The 19337-nt window shown below is 41.7% G+C and overlaps 1 protein-coding gene across 3 annotated transcripts; it reads left to right on the forward strand.

Annotated features, from left to right (window-relative positions):
- Window positions 1-1998: 1998 nt before the first annotated feature.
- On the forward strand, window positions 1999-18983 carry LOC118388679 (cyclin-dependent kinase 2-like). 3 transcript variants are annotated; one of them, XM_035778023.2, is made up of 7 exons: window positions 2001-2414; window positions 16159-16236; window positions 16331-16448; window positions 16652-16822; window positions 16978-17079; window positions 17173-17376; window positions 18489-18983. In XM_035778023.2, exons 1-7 carry the CDS (start codon window positions 2299-2301, stop codon window positions 18591-18593), a joined length of 894 nt encoding a protein of 297 aa, XP_035633916.1. In that variant the 5' UTR covers window positions 2001-2298; the 3' UTR covers window positions 18594-18983. The 3 variants fall into 3 exon arrangements, with proteins under 3 accessions (XP_035633917.1, XP_035633916.1, XP_035633918.1); XM_035778025.2 differs by lacking the exon at window positions 2001-2414 and adding an exon at window positions 10591-15477; XM_035778024.2 differs by lacking the exon at window positions 16159-16236 and having other exon boundaries at window positions 1999-2414.
- The last annotated feature ends 354 nt before the right edge of the window (window positions 18984-19337 follow it).

Raw genomic sequence — 19337 nt, forward strand, 5'->3', positions numbered from 1 at the left:
CTCAAAAAAGCTTTATATACCAGAGCTGCTAGAAAAGTTCTATATATTATTGAAACAATGTTGCGATTGTTTGTGAGAATGCCAACAGGTGTGGTTCCTGTGGGGAAAGATTATATTGGGGAAAGGTTCCCGTGGGGGTTGCCATGGAAGCCAAGAAGGGGAGTGAGGTGTGTGTGTGCTCAAACACACACATGCATGTGGGGGTCTGGGAGAGGAAGTGTGTCCATCTGATGAATGGGCATGTGCTTGAACTCAATTTTATACACTAATTGTAGTCTCACCCATTCATTTCCAATGACCGGAAAACAGCACAGGTGTACAAAAGTTAAATAAAACACCAAAAATGTAATAAAATCATCAAAATGTATTTTGTGTGTTCAGATGCCCTGTGTGGACAAAGTCATGGAACCTTATGATTAAGATTAAAGATTAAATTAAGTACATTGGGAGGCGCACAGATGAAATGAAGTACATTGGGAGGCGCACAATTGGTCCCGCATCATCCGGGTTAGGGTTTGGCCGAGGTAGGCCATCATTGTAAATAAGAATGAATTCTTAACGGACTTGGCTAGTTAAATACAAGTTTAAATAAAAAACTAGTGAACAACCATCATACAATCTATATATATTTTATAGGTTCAGTCTATTTGACAAAAGTTATATTTTGTTTGTTTTTACTCCTGTCCTTCCTCTAACCTCAACCCCTCCCATCTATTTATTTCACAAAAGTTCAGAACCTACATACGTTTTATGGACACAGTTATCTTGTCGTTATTATTCCCACCCTTCAGCTCTATTCAACCCCTCCCATCTATCTCTTAACACCATCCATATTGGATTTTCATTTGCCATATATTTTTCACCTGTGCTGTGCTGTTAATTTTTTTTTTTTTTTTTTCTAAAAGTATTATTATATTATTGATCTATTGACTATGACTTTTCAGATCACCCAATAGTGCTATCTGCAGAGTTTGTATGAAAGTCTTAATGAGATAATAATGAAACAACACTGTTACACTAGCTAGGTTCCCATCCAATTGGCGACAGATATTGATGCAGATAAAAAAATCAGTGCGTGATGAAGTGAAACACACAAAATCAGTGCGTGATGACGTAGTGCACACAACATGTACTTTTTCAATTAAATGTTCATGTACATTCTAATGTTTCCATTGCATTTTCAACTATACTTATAGTTTTGTCACAAAAACGACTGCGTTAAATAGAAAATGTGCACCTGCGCTCTAATCAACAGCTCCCAAATAGTGCGAGAAGTCTGTATGGAGGGGCTAAACTACATGATGAGATTATTTATGGATATGAACAATAATATGTTTATTTGTCAAACGGCAGCAGTCAAACATTGATCATCATGTCACCAAAATAAGACCCTCGATATTTATTGGAAAGGAGCATCTAGGTCACCGTGCACTTTCACTACCCTGTGAAGTTCATAAACGTCCTGTTTCCATCACAGCTATCGTGAGTTTTTTGCATATGGTATGACTTTACTCGCACAACGAATGGAAACGTGGTTACAGTAACCTGAGAGAGCAAGAGGAGGGATCATTATTTACCATTTCAAATGGAATGATGACATAGGCATCAGCCAAATGTAGGACACAAAGTTGACAGTCTTTAAATAAGAGTATATTGTTAGCTACTTAATTGAATTCAATAATTTACAAATATCTGGAGGGAAGATCAACATTTGAATATCAACTGAAGGTGGGCGATTATAAGCGCCTCAAATTTGGACCTTTCACAAAAACGCGACTGCCAGAGAAGCTTTCCTAAAGCTAAAATCCATGTTCCACCCATTCTGCGTTTGTTTCTATGCTGAATGGGCGCGTCAGTCATATTATTATTAAATGTTTTTAACCATTGGGCTGTCAGTCATATTATTATATTGGGCTGTCAGTCATATTATTATTAAATGTTGTTTAACCATTGGGCTGTCAGTGATTGGTCGTATATTGAAAAGGTTCGCGTCGCTGTCGTTCTTCCGGGGCGTGGCATAAACAACGCGGGACCTGTTACTTTTGTTTTGAGTGGAAAGTGTTACTACTATAGAGTTACACCCGGTTCAATTGATCCCTTTTATTTATTGTGGAATTTTATTTTTTTACAGTCTATGGATAATCCTGATGTGTTCCCGCTACCAGTTGCCCTCCCCCCCACATAATTTACTTAGTTCGCATGCTTACGTTAGTTTGAAGTTGAGTTAACGTTAACGGTTTTCTTTGTTTAAAAAAATCACAACGGTTTGAAACGTTAGCCAAACGGAATTCGTGTGACATGGAATTATTTCAGAAAGTGGAAAAGATTGGAGAAGGGACGTACGGGGTGGTGTACAAGGCAAAGAACAAAGTCACGGGAGAGACTGTTGCACTCAAGAAAATCAGACTAGACACGTAAGTGGTGTCTGACTGAAAATTAGCTGGCTATCGAAGTGTCGTTAGCCATCTAACGTTAATTGTAGCCCGGTCAAGCAGCTGACTGACTCCTCACAGTAACATTAGTCCGGATGTGACTATGCTTTCCATTTCCACAGTTGCTTGCTCCAAGCTAACTATGTCGCTACCCTAGCTAGTTATTTGACCTGAATTGATAACCAGTGAGTCTTGAAAGTAGGTAACGTAAGTATAGTTAATAACTAGCGAACTCTAAGCTTGCTAGTTGCCTGGAAACCCGTCGTTAAATTTGCTTTGAGTTCTACATCTGTCTGAAATGTGCGTTTGAATCAGGGTTCTACTAGCCAGAACGTTGAGTAAAATGATAGCTACATAGCTACTTTACCGGTTGATTTTCATCTGCATCAACTCCATTTGGTGGAAACACCACTGGCGAAAATATGTCGCCAATTGGATGGGACCCTATAGCTACATTACCGGTTGATATTTTTGGCGGTAGGAATGTGAGTCAAACGTCGAGTTTCCAGGCTGGCTAGCTATATAGCTTTGCATGACAAACAAGTCACTGTAATGACAGCTACTGGCACTGCTATATAATGGCATTGGTCACATTTATTTTTATTTATTTTATTTAACCTTTATTTAACTAGGAAAGTCAGTTAAAGAACAAATTCGTATGTACAATTACTGTCTATCAAAAGGCCTCCTGCGGGGACGGGGGCCTGGGATTAAAAAGATAAATGCAATATAAATGGACACATGGACATCTCGTAAAAAGATTCAGCCAAAGATGATTCAGCAAGCTAGAAGCAGGATATATATATATATATATATATTTTTTTTTAAATGTCAAATTACGATCAAACAAGAATATTGGATTTCTAGTAAAAATATATTTCATTTGTGGACAGATTTCAAATATTAGTTTCTCAGTATGTATCATTTACCAGAGAGAATGAAGAAATTTACGACTAATTCAGTAGTTTTGTTTTCATTTAAATAATAACATCTTTAATTGAAAATACATGGGTCTTATTTGGTATTTTATTAGGATCCCCATTAGCTGTTGCAAAAGCAGCAGCTACTCTTCCTGGGGTCCACATGAAACATGACGTAATACAGAACATCAATAGACAAGGACAGAACTACATACAGCCTACAAATCAATGCAAACACACAAACTACCTAGGTCAAATAGGGGAGAGGCGTTGTGTCGTGAAGTGTTGCTTTATCTTTTTTTTATTTTTAAACCAGGCTTGGTGTTTGTTTGAGCAATATGAGATGGAAGTTCCATGCAATAAGGGCTCTATATAATACTGTACAATTGTTCTGGATTTGGGGACTGTGAAAAGACCCCTTGTGGCATATCTGATCTTATTACTTAAATAAATACAAATATTATCTCACTCCAAAATAACTGTCACACTCAGTGTATAATAGTTTCCCCTTATCACAGAAGAGGCATATGTCCTCTAAGTACTTGAATTTAGGCAAGTTATTGGAATCACATCTATACTGAACAAAAATATAAATGCAACATGCAACAATAAAATAAAATAAATCTGAGTTACAGTTCATATGAAGAAATCATTCAATTGAAATTAATTCATTGGGCCCTAATCTAGCTATGGGCCTCCAGATTTCATCACGGGGTCTCCCGAGTGGCACAGCGGTCTAAGGCACTGCATCACAGTGCTTGAGGTGTCACTATAGATCCGGATTCGATCCCAGGCTGTGTCGCAGCGGTCCACAACTGGGAGACCCATGAGGCGGCGCACAATTGGCCCAGCGTCGTCCGGGTAAGAGGAGGGTTTGGCCGGCCGGGATGTCCTTGTCCCATCGCACTCTAGCAAATCGTGGCGGGCCCAGGCGCATGCATGCTGACACGCTCGCCAGTTGTACGGTGTTTCCTCCGACACATTGGAGCGGCTGGCTTCCGGGTTAAGCGAGTAGTGTCTCAAGATGCAGTGCGGCCTGGCAGGGTTGTGTTTCGGAGGACGACCTTCACCTCTCCTGAGTCCGTACGGGAGTTGCAGTGATGGGACAAGACTGTAACTACCAATTGGATATCATGAAATTGGGGAGAAAAAGTAATACAAATAAGAATATAGCATTTTATGCATTCAAATTGCCATCGATAAAGAGTAATTGTGTTCGTTGTCCGTAGCTTATGCCTGCCCATGCGATAACCCCACTGCCGCCATGGGGCACTCTGTTCAAAGTTGACATCGGCAAACCACTTTCCCACATGACGCCATACACATGGTCTGCGGTTGTGATGCACTGCCAAACTTTCTAAAACGACAATGGAGGCGACTTATGGTAGAGAAATTAACATTCAATCCTCTGGCAACAGCTCTGGTGGACATTCCTGCACTCACCATGCAAGCGCTCTCAATTTGAGACATCCGTGGCATTGTGTTGTGACAACCGCACATTGTAGGGGCCATTTATTGTCCCTGGAAGAAGCTGTACCTGTGTAATGATCATGCTGTGTAATCCGCTTCTTGATATGCCACACCTGTCAGGTGGATAGATTATCTTGACAAGGGAGAAATGCTCACTAACAGGGATGTAACCAAATTTGTGAACAATTTGAGAGAAATACACTTTTGTGGGTATGGAACATTTCTGGTATCTTTTATTTCAGCTCATGAAACATGGGACCAACACATGTTGTGTTACATGTTGTGTTTATATTTTTGTTCTGTGTAGATGCATGTAAAAGGGGAGGTATTAGCTGCGCACCATGTGTGACACCTGGCTTTCCCACTGTCAGCAGCCAGTATACACATTACACAATCTTGGATGGGCATTTTCTTCTTCATCTTCTTTAGAGTTTAACGGCGGTTGGCAACCAATATGTTGCATTACTGCCACCAACTGGATTATATATTAAATCCATTATACTTTGATACAAAAGAGGAAAAACAAAAGTGACAACTTTCCAGCTAACCCTATTTTCATTAAAAGACCCACTACCCCATTCCACTACTTTGGCCCTTAGTGAAGCTTATACACTACATGACCAAATGTATGTGGACACCTGCTCATCAAACATCTCAATCCAAAATCATCGGCATTAATATGGAGTTGGTTCCCCCCCTTTGCAGCTATAACAGCCTCCACTCTTCTGGGAAGGATTTCCACTAGATGTTGGAACATTGCTGCAGAGACCTGCTTCCATTCAGCCACAAGCACATTAGTGAGGTCAGGCACTGGTGATGGGCGATTAGGCCTGGCTCGCAGTCTGCGTTCTAATTCATCCCAAAGGTGTTCAACAGGGTTGAGGTCAGAGCTCTGTGCAGGCCAGTCAAGTTCTTCCACACCGATCTCGACAAACGGTTTCTTTATGGACCTTGCTTTGTGCATGGGGGAATTGTCATGCTGAAACAGGAAAGGGCCTTCCCTAAACTGTTGCCACAGAGCAGGTAACGTCTCCTGGCATCCGCCAAGCCCAGATTCGTCCATTGAACTGCCAGACAGTGAAGCGTGATTCATCACTAGAGTCCAATGGCGGCAAGCTTTAAAACTTCAGCTGACGCTTGGCATTGTGCATGGTGATCTTAGGCTTGTGTGTGGCTGCCTGGCGAACAGTACTTGTGCTGACGTTGCTTCCAAAGACAGTTTGAAACTCGATAGTAAGTGTTGCAACTGAGGACAGACAATTTCTATGCTCTACGTGCTTCAGCACTTGGTGGTCCCGTTCTGTGAGCTTGTGTGGCCTACCATTACGCGGCTGAGCCGTTGATGCTCCTAGACGTTTCCACTAGAGGTCGAGCGATTAATCGGAATGGGCGATTAGGGCCGATTTCAAGTTTTCATAACAATCGAAAATCTGTATTTTTGGACACCGATTTTGCCGATTTAAAAAAAAAAATAATAAAAAATGTATTATTATTACTATATATATATTTTTTTTTTACACCTTTTTATTTAACTAGGCAAGTCAGTTAAGAACACATTCTTATTTTCAATGACTGCCTAGGAACGAACGGTGGGTTAACTCCCTCGTTCAGGGGCAGAACGACAGATTTTCACATTGTCAGCTTGGGGGATCCAATCTTGCAACCGTACAGCTAGTCCTTGTGCACTTGGCTTACTGCATTACGCGAATGCAGTAAGCCAAGGTAAGTTGCTAGCTAGCATTAAACTTATCTTATATAAAACAATCAATCATAATCACTAGTTAACTACACATGGTTGATGATATTACTAGATATTATCCAGCGTGTCCTGCGTTGCATATAATCTGACTGAGCATACAAGTATTTAATTATCTGACTGAGCGGTGGTAGGCAGAAGCAGGCGCGTAAACATTCATTCAAACAGCACTTTAAAAAAAAAACTCTGTTTATTAAGTTTTACACACACACAAGACAACACAAAGCAATATAAATAATATACTCAACTAGAAAAAAAAATACAAATAAAAAATTGCTTTAAAGATACCATACTTTAGACAAGTTAAACACACCAGGCAGAAGGCTACAAAGGTTAAAGGGCAATCTATAGTACAGGGACAGAGCAAACACCTCACCATTGTTCCTGTAAACAGTCAAGGGATAAGGGTGGAGAAATGCAACCACTCACAGACAGTCATGGCCACAGACCGACCATTCACTGGACCAAAAATAACGTTTACAATGCTTTAAAATAAGTTAAAAAAAAAATAGAATGATTATTCATGTAGGCGTGAACAAAATGTAAAAATAACTGGGAAAAACAAGCTCACATTTCAGTCTCTGCCCAGGCAAGATGAACAAGGCATCTGCGGGTCACAATCAATAAGCCCCCCCCAGCAAAAACACAAGAGAGAAGCTCCCCCAACCCTTAAGTCACAGGGGGGTCAAATACAGACTTATTTTAGTTTCAATTGCAATGCCATCAGAGGATGGACTGTTTAAAGTAAGACCGGAATAGAGCCCAAGCCTCATTAAACAGTTTGGGGGTTCCCACGTGAATTGAATTGAGTTTCAGAGAGCACAACACATCTCTCACCCAATATTTATAAGATGGGGGAGCTGCCATCTTCCAGTTCTGTAGTATTAGCCGTCTAGCTAAAAGAGTTGTATAAGCAACAGTGTACGACTGGATTCTTGATAGGGGGGTACCCATGGGCAGTACTCCAAAAAGGGCTGCAAGGGGAGCCGGATCTATAACAGTGTCATATATATCAGAGAAACATTTAAATATTAATTCCCAGAAACCTGACAGTTTATGACAGCCCCAAAACATATGCAAAAATGTGGCTGGTTCCACTTTACATCTGACACAGGTAGGATCAAAATCAGAGAATATTCTTCCAAGTTTGGCCCCCGACCAGTGGATACGGTGAACCATCTTGAATTGAATGAGGCTGTGTCTAGTGCTAAAAGAGGACGAGTGCACCCTGTGCAGCACAGATTCCCAGGCGTCTTCCCCAAGTTCCTCCCCCAAATCCTTTTCCCATTGAGTCTTTAAAGGCACCAAAGAAGGGTTCTGTAAGTCATGAATGATTGCATATACATCTGAAATTGCGCCCCTAGGAAGCTTGTTCAACTCCAAGATGCTCTCTATAGCTGTATTCGCAGGCCTATTGGGATATCCAGGTGTGTTAGCTCTGACAAAGTTTCTAGTCTGGAGATAGCGGAAAAAGTGGGATTGGGGGAGATTGAACTTTTCCTGCAGCTGAGAAAAAGAGGCAAATGTATCATCAAAGAATAATTGGGCGAGCGAGGAGAGGCCTAGTGAGTGCCAAATGCCGAAAGCCCCATCATTCAAAGATGGAGGAAATAAAATGTTCTGATTGATTGGGCCTAATAGAGAAAAGCCTCGGAGGCTAAAGGCTAAACGGAACTGATTCCAAATTTTAAGAGACTGCTTTACAATTGGGTTGACACACCTTTTGCCTTGGGACACTGGGAGAGACGAGCACAACACAGAGGAAAGTGCTGCAGGTTTACATGATTCAGACTCCATCTGGACCCAGAGTGGTCTAGGGCCAGTAGGATCAGTCTGCAGCCAGTACAGAAGGGCTCTGAAATTTGCAGACCAGTAGTATGTCTGAAAATTTGGTAGAGCTAAACCCCCCAATGACCTAGGCTTCTGTAAATGTTTTCTACCAATCCGTGGTACCTTGCCATCCCAAATAAAATGCATGAATGTTTGATCCATTGAAATAAAAAAAGATTTTGGAATAAAAATGGGTAAACATTGAAATAAATATAAAAATTTGGGCAACACATTAATTTGAATGACATTAATGCTTCCGATAAGAGAAAGGGGTAGGGAATTCCAAAAAGTAAAAGATTGTTTCAAACTGTCTGCTAGAGCAACAACGTTTTCCTGAAACTAATTTGAATATTTCCTTGTCACTTTTACTCCCAAGTAGGTGAATTGATCCCGGACAATCCTAAACTGAGAACTTGTAAAAGAGCACTTTAAAGCAGCCTTGTTTACCGGAAAAAGCTCAGTCTTGCCTAGATTCAGCTTGTACCCTGAGATTGATCCAAACTTTTTAAGAACAGATACAGTGCCTTGCGAAAGTATTCGGCCCCTTGAACTTTGCGACCTTTTGCCACATTTCAGGCTTCAAACATAAAGATATAAAACTGTATTTTTTTGTGAAGAATCAACAACAAGTGGGACACAATCATTAAGTGGAATAACATTTATTGGATATTTCAAACTTTTTTAACAAATCAAAAACTGAAAAACTGGGCGTGCAAAATTATTCAGCCCCTTTACTTTCAGTGCAGCAAACTCCCTCCAGAAGTTCAGTGAGGATCTCTGAATGATCCAATGTTGACCTAAATGACTAATGATGATAAATACAATCCACCTGTGTGTAATCAAGTCTCCATATAAATGCACCTGCACTGTGATAGTCTCAGAGGTCCGTTAAAAGCGCAGAGAGCATCATGAAGAACAAGGAAAATAATAATATAAAAAATATAGAGGGATGGCCAGGTCTTGGTAGATTTGCAGGAACACACCAGGCAGGTCCGAGATACTTCCGAGAAGTTTAAAGCCGGATTTGGATACAAAAAGATTTCCCAAGCTTTAAACATCCCAAGGAGCACTGTGCAAGCGATAATATTGAAATGGAAGGAGTATCAGACCACTGCAAATCTACCAAGACCTGGCCATCCCTCTAAACTTTCAGCTCATACAAGGAGAGGACTGATCAAAGATGCAGCCACGAGGCCCATGATCACTCTGGATGAACTGCAGAGATCTACAGCTGAGGTGGGAGACTCTGTCCATAGGACAACAATCAGTCTTATATTGCACAAATCTGGCCTTTATGGAAGAGTGGCAAGAAGAAAGCCATTTCTTAAAGATATCCATAAAAAGTGTTGTTTAAAGTTTGCCACGAGCCACCTGGGAGACACACCAAACATGTGGAAGAAGGTGCTCTGGTCAGATGAAACCAAAATTGAACTTTTTGGCAACAATGCAAAACGTTATGTTTGGCGTAAAAGCAACACCGCTCATCACCCTGAACACACCATCCCCACTGTCAAACATGGTGGTGGCAGCATCATGGTTTGGGCCTGCTTTTCTTCAGCAGGGACAGGGCTGATGGTTAAAATTGATGGGAAGATGGATGGAGCCAAATACAGGACCATTCTGGAAGAAAACCTGATGGAGTCTGCAAAAGACTTGAGACTGGGACGGAGATTTGTCTTCCAACAAGACAATGATCCAAAACATAAAGCAAAATCTACAATGGAATGGTTCAAAATTAAACATATCCAGGTGTTAGAATGGCCAAGTCAAAGTCCAGACCTGAATCCAATCGAGAATCTGTGGAAAGAACTGAAAACTGCTGTTCACAAATGCTCTCCATCCAACCTCACTGAGCTCGAGCTGTTTTGCAAGGAGGAATGGGAAAAAATTTCAGTCTCTCGATGTGCAAAACTGATAGACACCCCAAGCGACTTACAGCTGTAATCGCAGCAAAAGGTGACGCTACAAAGTATTAACTTAAGGGGGCTGAATAATTTTGCACGCCCAATTTTTCAGTTTTTGATTTGTTAAAAAGGTTTGAAATATCCAATAAATGTCGTTCCACTTCATGATTGTGTCCCACTTGTTGTTGATTCTTCACAAAAAAATACAGTTTTATATCTTTATGTTTGAAGCCTGAAATGTGGCAAAAGGTCACAAAGTTCAAGGGGGGCGAATACTTTTGCAAGGCACTGTAGGGCACGTGGCAATGAGGTATCAGGGTTGGAGATAAACAAAATGAGGTCGTCATATAGCGAGACTTTCTGCTCCCAGCCAGCCCTGATTATACCTTGAATGGCATCATTAGAGCGTAGTGCAATGGTGAGAGGCTCGATTGCCAAAGCAAACAACAAGGGGGAGAGTGGACAACCCTGTCTGGATCCGCGGTGCAAGGGAAAATAGTCAGAGGACAAGTTATTAGTCCGTACCGAAGCCATGGGGGAAAAATAAATAATCTTTATCCACGCAATGAGTTTGGGGCCAAAGCCAAATCTATAAAGGGCAGCTGTTAGGTAATCCCACTCAACGTGGTCAAACGCTTTTTCGGCATCAAGTGAGACCACCACCTCCAGGTCCCCCGACGCTGGGGAGTACAGTATATTCATAAGGCGCCTAATATTGAAAAATAAATGCCTATTTCTCACAAAGCCAGTCTGGTCAGAGTGTATTACTTGGTGCAGCAAGCCTTCCATGCGGATGGCTAAAAGCTTAGCTAGGATTTTGTAATCGCAGTTTAAAAGCGAGATTGGGCGATAGGATCCACATTCTAGGGGGTCTTTATTTTTCTTTAATAGTAATGAAATTGAAGCCTGATAAAGACTAGGCGGTAGCTTTGAAGTATTAAGGTACTCTGCAAATAGTCGAGACAAGAATGGGCAAAGCAGACCAGAAAACGTCCTGTAAAATTCGATTGGAAAACCGTCCAGACCTGGTGATTTACCACTTTTCATTGCAGACACTGCTGTTGCAATCTCCTCAAGCGTAAATTATTCTTCTAGACAGTCATGGGAGTCTGTATCAATTGAAGGCATATTCAAGCCATTAACCTCTTGCTCCTACCCGACACGCAGGCGTCCCATCTAGACATCTGGAAATGCAAATGCGCTACACTAAATGCTAATAGCACTCGTTAAAACTCAAACGTTCATTAAAATACACATGCAGGGTACTGAATTAAAGCTACACTCGTTGTGAATCCAGGCAACAAGTCAGATTTTTAAAATGCTTTTCAGCGAAAGCATGAGAAGCTATTATCTGATAGCGTGTAACACCCCAAAAGACCCGCAGGGGACGTAAACAAAATAATTAGCATAGTCGGCGCTACACAAAACGCACAAATAAAATATAAAACATTCATTACCTTTGACCATCTTCTTTGTTGGCACTCCTAGATGTCCCATAAAATATCACTATTGGGTCTTTTTTTCCGATTAAATCGGTCCATATATAGCCTAGATATCGATCTATGAAGACTGTGTGATCAAGGGAAAAAATAGCGTTTTATAACGTAAAGTCATTTTTTAAAATTAAAAAAGTCGACGATAAACTTTCACAAAACACTTCGAAATACTTTTGTAATGCAACTTTAGGTATTAGTAAACGTTAATAAGCGATCAAATTGATCACGAGGCGATGTATATTCTATAGCTGTACGTCTGGAAATAATGTCAGGGTAAATCTCAACCAAAATATCCGGTCGGAGACCGGAAGAACTGCGCTGCCTTGTGTCTGTTTGACCAAGAAACAAATCGTCGGCAAATGACAAGACTGTTGACATCGTGTGGAAGCTGTAGGTATTGCAACCTCGGCCCCATTTAATGTGGTTCACATTTAACAATGGGTTGAAGTGGCGCATGGATATATTTTCCCATTTTCAGTGATCAGATTTTCCTGCACTTTTCGATGAAACGCACATTCTGTTATAGTCACAGCCGTGATTTAACCAGTTTTATAAACGTCTGAGTGTTTTCTATCCACACATACTAATCATATGCATATACTATATTCCTGGCATGAGTAGCAGGGCGCTGAAATGTTGCGCGATTTTTAACAGAATGTTCGAAAAAGTAGGGGGTAGGAGTAACAGGTTAAAGGAGTCAATCAGCAAAGGTTCTTGGGGGGATTCAGAGGTGTATAGCGCGGAGTAAAATTGTTTAAATTGATCATTGAGCTCTTTATGTATAACTGTGATGGCACCAGACGGGGTCCTTATTTGTGGGATTAAACGTGAGGCATCATATTTACGGATCTGATGCGCAAGGAGTTTACTGGCCTTGTCGCCTTGTTCATAGACTTTGTATCGAGCTCGCAAGAGTAACTGTTCAGCTTGCCTGGTAGAAAGCTCATCAAATTCAGATTGGAGTAGTTGGCACTCTTTATGCAGATCAGAGGAAGGATCCGTAGCATACTTCTCATCCAGTGTGGCTATGGACTCGCTCAGGTCCCGAAGTCGCTGAGAGCGAACTCTGTTTTGGTTGGCTGTATAAGAAATAATTTAGCCACGTAGGTATGCTTTGAGAGACTCCCATATGGTAGAGCAGGACATACCTGGTGTTGAATTAGTTTCTAGGAATAAGGTGATTTCAGAAGAAATGAAATTGACAAACTCCTTATCTGAGAGTAAAATGGGGTTGACACGCCATTGATAACACATAGGAGGTCGCTGGGGAAACTCTAGTTCAAGCACTAATGGTGAATGGTCAGAGATAACAATACTCTAGTAAGTACACTGCCGAAGGTAGGCAGAGGTTTTTGGTCCAAAAATAAGTAATCAATCCGGGAGTATGTTTGATGAACATGAGAATAAAAGGAATACTGTCTATCTGTAGGATGTAGGAAACGCCAGGAGGATTGAATCAGTAGGGCACATTTAGATGGGCCTGTATTTGTTTGTGAGGACTTGTCAAGAACTGGGGACATTTACAGTTGAAATCCCCCCCTAAAATCAACAAATGAGAATCTAAATTGGGAATAGCAGACAGAAAGGAAGAAATGAAACTTGTATTATCCCAATTGGGAGCATAAACACTAGCCAAAACAAGAGGGGTAGAAAACAGTTCACCGGTTACTATGACGTATCGTCCCTTAGGATTAGCAATAACCTCAGAAGCTACAAAGGGAGTAGCTTTATCAACCAGAATAGCAGCACTTCTTGATTTACTATGAAAGTTCGAGTGGAACACTTGACCAACCCAGTCCTTACGCATCCTAAAATGCTCACCAGTCCTCAAGTGAGTCTCTTGTAGAAATGCAATATTTGCATTCAAACCCTTTAAGTGTGTCAACACCCTCTTACGCTTCACTGGGTTATTAACCCCTTTGGTGTTCCATGAAATGTACTTGAACACATTATTTCGGCCCCTCTGGGCATTCCTGTTATTCAACCCTGTCATTATAGCATAGAAAGGAAAAGCAATGAGCGCCCAAAACCCCCAGAATAACTTGTCTCAGAGTAATAATGTACGGTGGTAGATTTTTGGAAAAAGTACAGAACAAAATACTAAAAAGACAGAATGACAACATTAGAACTGAACAATTCAACCTGGCCTGTTATATCTAAACATAATTGTACCACAGGTGGGTTACTTACTATCCACAGTTCGCAAGCAACAGTTGCTGAACTGTGAGCATGTTCAAGACTTCTTGATGTGACGTTGAATGTGAGCCATAGCCTCATCCGGAGATTCAAATGTGTAGTCTTTACCCTCATGAGATAGCCATAAATGGGCCGGGAATCGCAGTCCATACTTCACACTTGGATGGTCCCGAAGTACTCGTTTGGCCTGTCCGAAAGCTGCACGCTGCCTGGAAACAGTGGGGGAGTAGTCCTGGTAGATGGAGAAGCTCTGTCCTTGAAAGCTCAGAGTGGTATTGCGGGCTCGTCGGAGGATCTGCCTCTTCTGATGAAAAAAGTGCACTCGAAGAATTATGTCACAGGGCCTCTCCCCATCCCGGGGCTTTGGGCGCAGCGACCGGTGGGCTCGATCAATCAGGGGCTTTTCATCTAAGGCAAGAACATCCTTCAGCAGCCCTGAAACAAAATCTGTGGCGCGATGCATTTCCGCTGACTCTGGGACCGATACAAGTCTCCGATTATTGCGGCGAGAGAATCCCTCTAAGCTCACACAGCTCTCCTTCACCTTTTTCAAATCCGCAGCTAGGCGTTTAACTTCAGCCTCCAGGGATGTAGTTAAGTCGGAGACATTAGTAGCGGAGGTCTCCAGTGCTGCAATCGTTGTAGTGAGTGACGCAGCTGTTGTTTTGAGTAATGTGATTGCTGGCACAGTCTCGTTCCGCAGGATGGTTAAATCTGCTTTTAAAGTATCAGAAACCCCCTGTATAATGACAAAGCGAAAACAGGTATTTGCACATTTATTTAAAAAATGTAAACTGATGCTTTGCTATTCGACTTGCTATGAGACTTGAAATTGATCTCCGGTGCATCCTGTTTCCATTTTATCATCCTTGATGTTTCTACAACTTGATTGGGGTCCACCTGTTGTAAATTCAATTGATTGGACATGATTTGGAATGGCACAGACCTGTCTATATAAGGTCCCACAGTTGACAGTGCATGTCAGAGCAAAAACCAAGCCGCGAGGTCGAAGGAATTGTCCGTAGAGCTTCTAGATAGGATTTTCTCGAGGCACAGATCTGGGGAAGGGTACCAAAACGTTTCTGCAGCATTGATGGTCCCCAAGAACACAGTGTCCTCCATAATTCTTAAGTGGAATACGCTTGGAACCACCAAGACTCTTCCTAGAGCTGGCCGCCCGGCCAAACTGAACAATCGGGGGAGAACTTGGTCACTCTGACAGAGCTCTAGAGTTTATTGTGGAGGTGGGAGAATCTTCTAGAAGGACAACCATCTCTGCAGCACTCCACCAATCAGGCCTTTATGGTAGAGTGGCCAGACGAAAGCCACTCCTCAGTAGAAGGCACATGACAGCTCGCTTGGAGTTTGCCAAAAGACACCTAAAGGACTCTGACCATGAGAAACAAGATTGAACTCTGGCCTGAATGCCAAGCATCACACCTGGAGGAAACCTGGCATCATCCCTATGGTGAAGTAAGTTGGTGCCATCTACCACACCTCCATACCACTACTCCTCGGGCCTTATTGCTTAATTATATCAAAGTAAACTTGGAGTCACGCAATGACATGTGGTCCTTCCACTACAATTTGTTGGGAAAGGATGCAGTTTATTAGGCTACAGATATAATCAATTGTGATGAACTTCACAAGGTGGTGAAAGTGCAAGGTGATGAGCTTGATGCTCCTTTCCAATCAATATTAATGGTCCTATTCTGGTGACATGATAATCGATGCTTGATGCCATTTGACAAATAGTCTCGCTCTTTTGTCCATAATAATATTTTCATGTAGGCTGTACATGCGCTCTAGCCATCAGCGCAAGTGCCAATACCAGACTATATAACACAACATATTTGTGAGAAAACCATCAGTAGAGTTGAAATTGCGATGGAAACCCATTTAATTTGTATTTTTTTTATTCTGGAATTTAACATCAAAAAGTATTTATGTGCACTATGTCATGATGCACAGCCTTTTATTTGCAAGTTATTTTGATGGAAACACATCACTGGTGGGAAATGTGCATATAATTTTTATGTGGATTTTAGAATATTCACATAAATCTGTCACTAATTGGATGGAAACCTAGCTAGTGTCTGTGTGAGTAAAGGGATGATATTGTGTGACTGTCGTAGCTATATGTATTTTTCTTAGGGAAACAGAGGGAGTACCAAGCACTGCCATCAGAGAGATATCGCTCCTCAAAGAGCTCAGCCACCCAAATATTGTCAAGTATGTACAATTGAGCTACTTATTATGTTAAACATCAACTGTCTCTGTTAAATTGTGCTTACATTGACATCTCTATGTATTTTCACACCGACAGGCTCTGTGATGTCATCCACACAGAGAACAAACTGTACCTGGTTTTTGAGTTCCTTCATCAGGACCTTAAGAAGTTCATGGACTCCTCTGTCTCTGGTATCTCTCTGCCACTTGTCAAGGTATGCACAGACTGCACATCCAACATGTTCAGACTTGGGGTGTGAGGCTTATAAATAAGTGAATTACCCCCCCAATGTCTGTCAGTGCTACATACATATATTTTGTCACATTTTTAAATGAAAACAAAATGGAAACCTATGAGGTTGTCTGACTGTGTCTCTCTTAAGCTAATTAGGTGTGTCTGTTTTGTGTGTGTGTGCAGAGTTACCTGTTCCAGCTGCTGCAGGGCCTGGCCTTCTGTCACTCCCACAGGGTTCTCCATCGGGACCTGAAGCCCCAGAACCTTCTCATTAACGCCCAGGGGGAGATCAAGCTGGCTGACTTCGGCCTGGCTAGGGCCTTTGGGGTGCCTGTCCGCACCTACACTCATGAGGTGAAGCATACATACACCACACTGTAATTAGGTTTTTAGTTGGCCAATGGCTAGCAACATGGGTCTTTAGTGTTTCACTTGTGTTATGCTTCTGTAAGCACCTCAAATGATTTCTGAACCCATGATGGGGAAACTAACATTTTAGCATTTCTCAGGTGGTAACTCTATGGTACCGAGCTCCAGAAATTCTTTTGGGCTGCAAATACTACTCCACAGCGGTTGACATCTGGAGTTTGGGCTGTATCTTTGCTGAAATGGTAAATGTATTCTCTGGCTATACTATTTTGTAGCTTTAATGTTTATAAAGCAAGGTCTCACTTCATGTCCAAACCTTCCAATTCTTTCTTCAGATAACCAGGAGGGCCTTGTTTCCAGGCGACTCAGAGATCGATCAGCTGTTCCGGATCTTCCGTACCCTGGGCACACCGGACGAGGTGGCTTGGCCAGGGGTCACTTCCATGCCTGACTACAAGCCCTCCTTCCCCAAGTGGGCCCGACAGGAGCTGTCCAAAGTGGTTCCCCCACTGGACGAGGACGGGAGAGAGCTGCTCAGGGTGAGAACCCTTTTATTAAATATATATTTATTTTTGTATTTTACCCCCTTTTTCTCGTCTCAGCGCTGCAACTCCCCAACGGGCTCGGGAGGTGACGGTTGAGTCATGCATGCATCCTCCGAAACATGAACTGCCAGACCGTGCTTCTTAACACCCACCCTCTTAACCCGGAACCCAGCCACACCAATGTGTTGGAGGAAACACTGTTCAATTGATGACCGTGGCCAGCCTGCAGGTGCCTGTCCCGCCTTAGACCGCTGAGCCACTCAGGAGGCCCAGGGTTAGAACTCTAACAACATTGACCACTTTTTAATTATGTTTTGGTGTTAGGCTGGTACCATTAAGTTTAATAATAGGCAGGCTCTACTGCACATCCAAAGTGCTGGAGGCAAAACTGGAGGAACAGGAAAAAGGTTTCAGTCAGATGCAAATGTATTTTAATTATAGCTGAGCTTTCGGTCAGTCTCCCTTGATTAGAGCATGTCTCAACAAACAACAGCAGGACAGATAAGGTCACACTGCGAGCCAGAGGTAATTTGCAGACACCTAGTGGCCCTTTTGGGTACTTTAGATTACCACAGATGTCATAATATCAGAGAAATACAGGATGTATTTCTACTAGAACAAAACACAGGGAATGTGGTGTTGTTATAAGGAACCCAGTCTCTCAAAGAAAGCCGAAAGACTGCTGCAAAAGGAATATACTGTATATACAACACTATATACAAATGTAGAACCAGGGGAAATCTAATAAAATAACTAGGTTAAGGTAACCTGCCGGAAGTATCGGGCCACTAGTGGCATCATGAATACAGGACACACTAATACCAGGGTGTGTGTGTGAAGCTAAGATGATGACAATGGGAAATACAACATGACCCTCATATCAAAATCCTCCTTAAGTCCTTACGGCTGTAGGATGCCTAAAGTATAAATCCAGAAGTTCTCTCTGGCAGAGTTTACGGTCGTTTTCTTCCCTTTTATTAATAGGGTTAATAAAATATAATTAATTGAAATTTGTGCTCAGAGCTTCTTTTTGTTTTCACATAGGCCTATGACACGTAATCGATATGTCCCTTTTTATGACGTATTTGTTCTTCTTATTTTTCCAGCAAATGCTGAGCTATGACCCAAACAAGAGGATATCTGCCAAAAATGCCCTCGTCCATCGTTTTTTCCGTGATGTCACCATGCCAATGCCACACCTACGACTGTGACATGCAGACCGACAGGAACAATACATTGCCCAGGGTCTTTCCATGAGAGATCCCTGAGCAGGAGGACTGCCCCAGCTCTTATCCACACCTGAATACTACAGTCCAGGAGATGGGAGAGATCACAGTGAAATATGGATGCCTTTCCAAAAACCATTCTTGCAGCCAAAAACCAGCATTTGTATAAATTGGATGTCCTGGGAGTTTTTTCTCTACAGCTATGAGTGCCTGTTATGTCATAGAGAATGAACTCTACAGTTGTTTCAGCATTTTATGTGTATTGAAAGGGTTAACTTGGTTTGTGTACATTTTAGTCATTTAGCAGATGCAAGCTCTTTATTTGTTCATTGCATAATTTATGATAAAAAGTTGATTAAATTAGTTTGAGCTTTATTGTGTGAAACTATTTGAATATTACTAATTTGGCTTGTGTTATAACCTCACTGGCAGTAAATATTTAGCAGATTTTTTTTTATCTAGCCTTGACATAGGAAATCTGAATAATTCTGCATAACCAAGTGGGAATTTACCACATAAGAGTGGTAAAAATCCACTAGACGAGCCCTCCAACTAGTAATTATGCTGCATTCGTAACCAAGTGGGAGGTGGGAATTTACTAGTTGTAAAGTCGTAAATACCAGTTGGATGCATTCACATGCTTTGAACTCATTGAGAAACATCAATATGGCTAACAAGCTTCCTTAACCATAAACTAAAAGTACAGCTATCATGCGTGTTTAAAAAAAC

The sequence above is a fragment of the Oncorhynchus keta genome, chromosome 10, assembly GCF_023373465.1.
Source record: "Oncorhynchus keta strain PuntledgeMale-10-30-2019 chromosome 10, Oket_V2, whole genome shotgun sequence".
NCBI classification, from domain to species: Eukaryota; Metazoa; Chordata; class Actinopteri; order Salmoniformes; family Salmonidae; genus Oncorhynchus; species Oncorhynchus keta.

Bases quoted from the DNA above. Each gene is read 5' to 3' on its own strand.
- LOC118388679 (XM_035778023.2), top strand. From the start codon at position 2,299: ATGGAATTATTTCAGAAAGTGGAAAAGATTGGAGAAGGGACGTACGGG. The intron at 2,415-16,158 runs GTAAGTGGTGTC...TATTTTTCTTAG, and splicing joins AAGAAAATCAGACTAGACAC to GGAAACAGAGGGAGTACCAA. The intron at 16,449-16,651 runs GTATGCACAGAC...GTGTGTGTGCAG, and splicing joins TCTCTCTGCCACTTGTCAAG to AGTTACCTGTTCCAGCTGCT.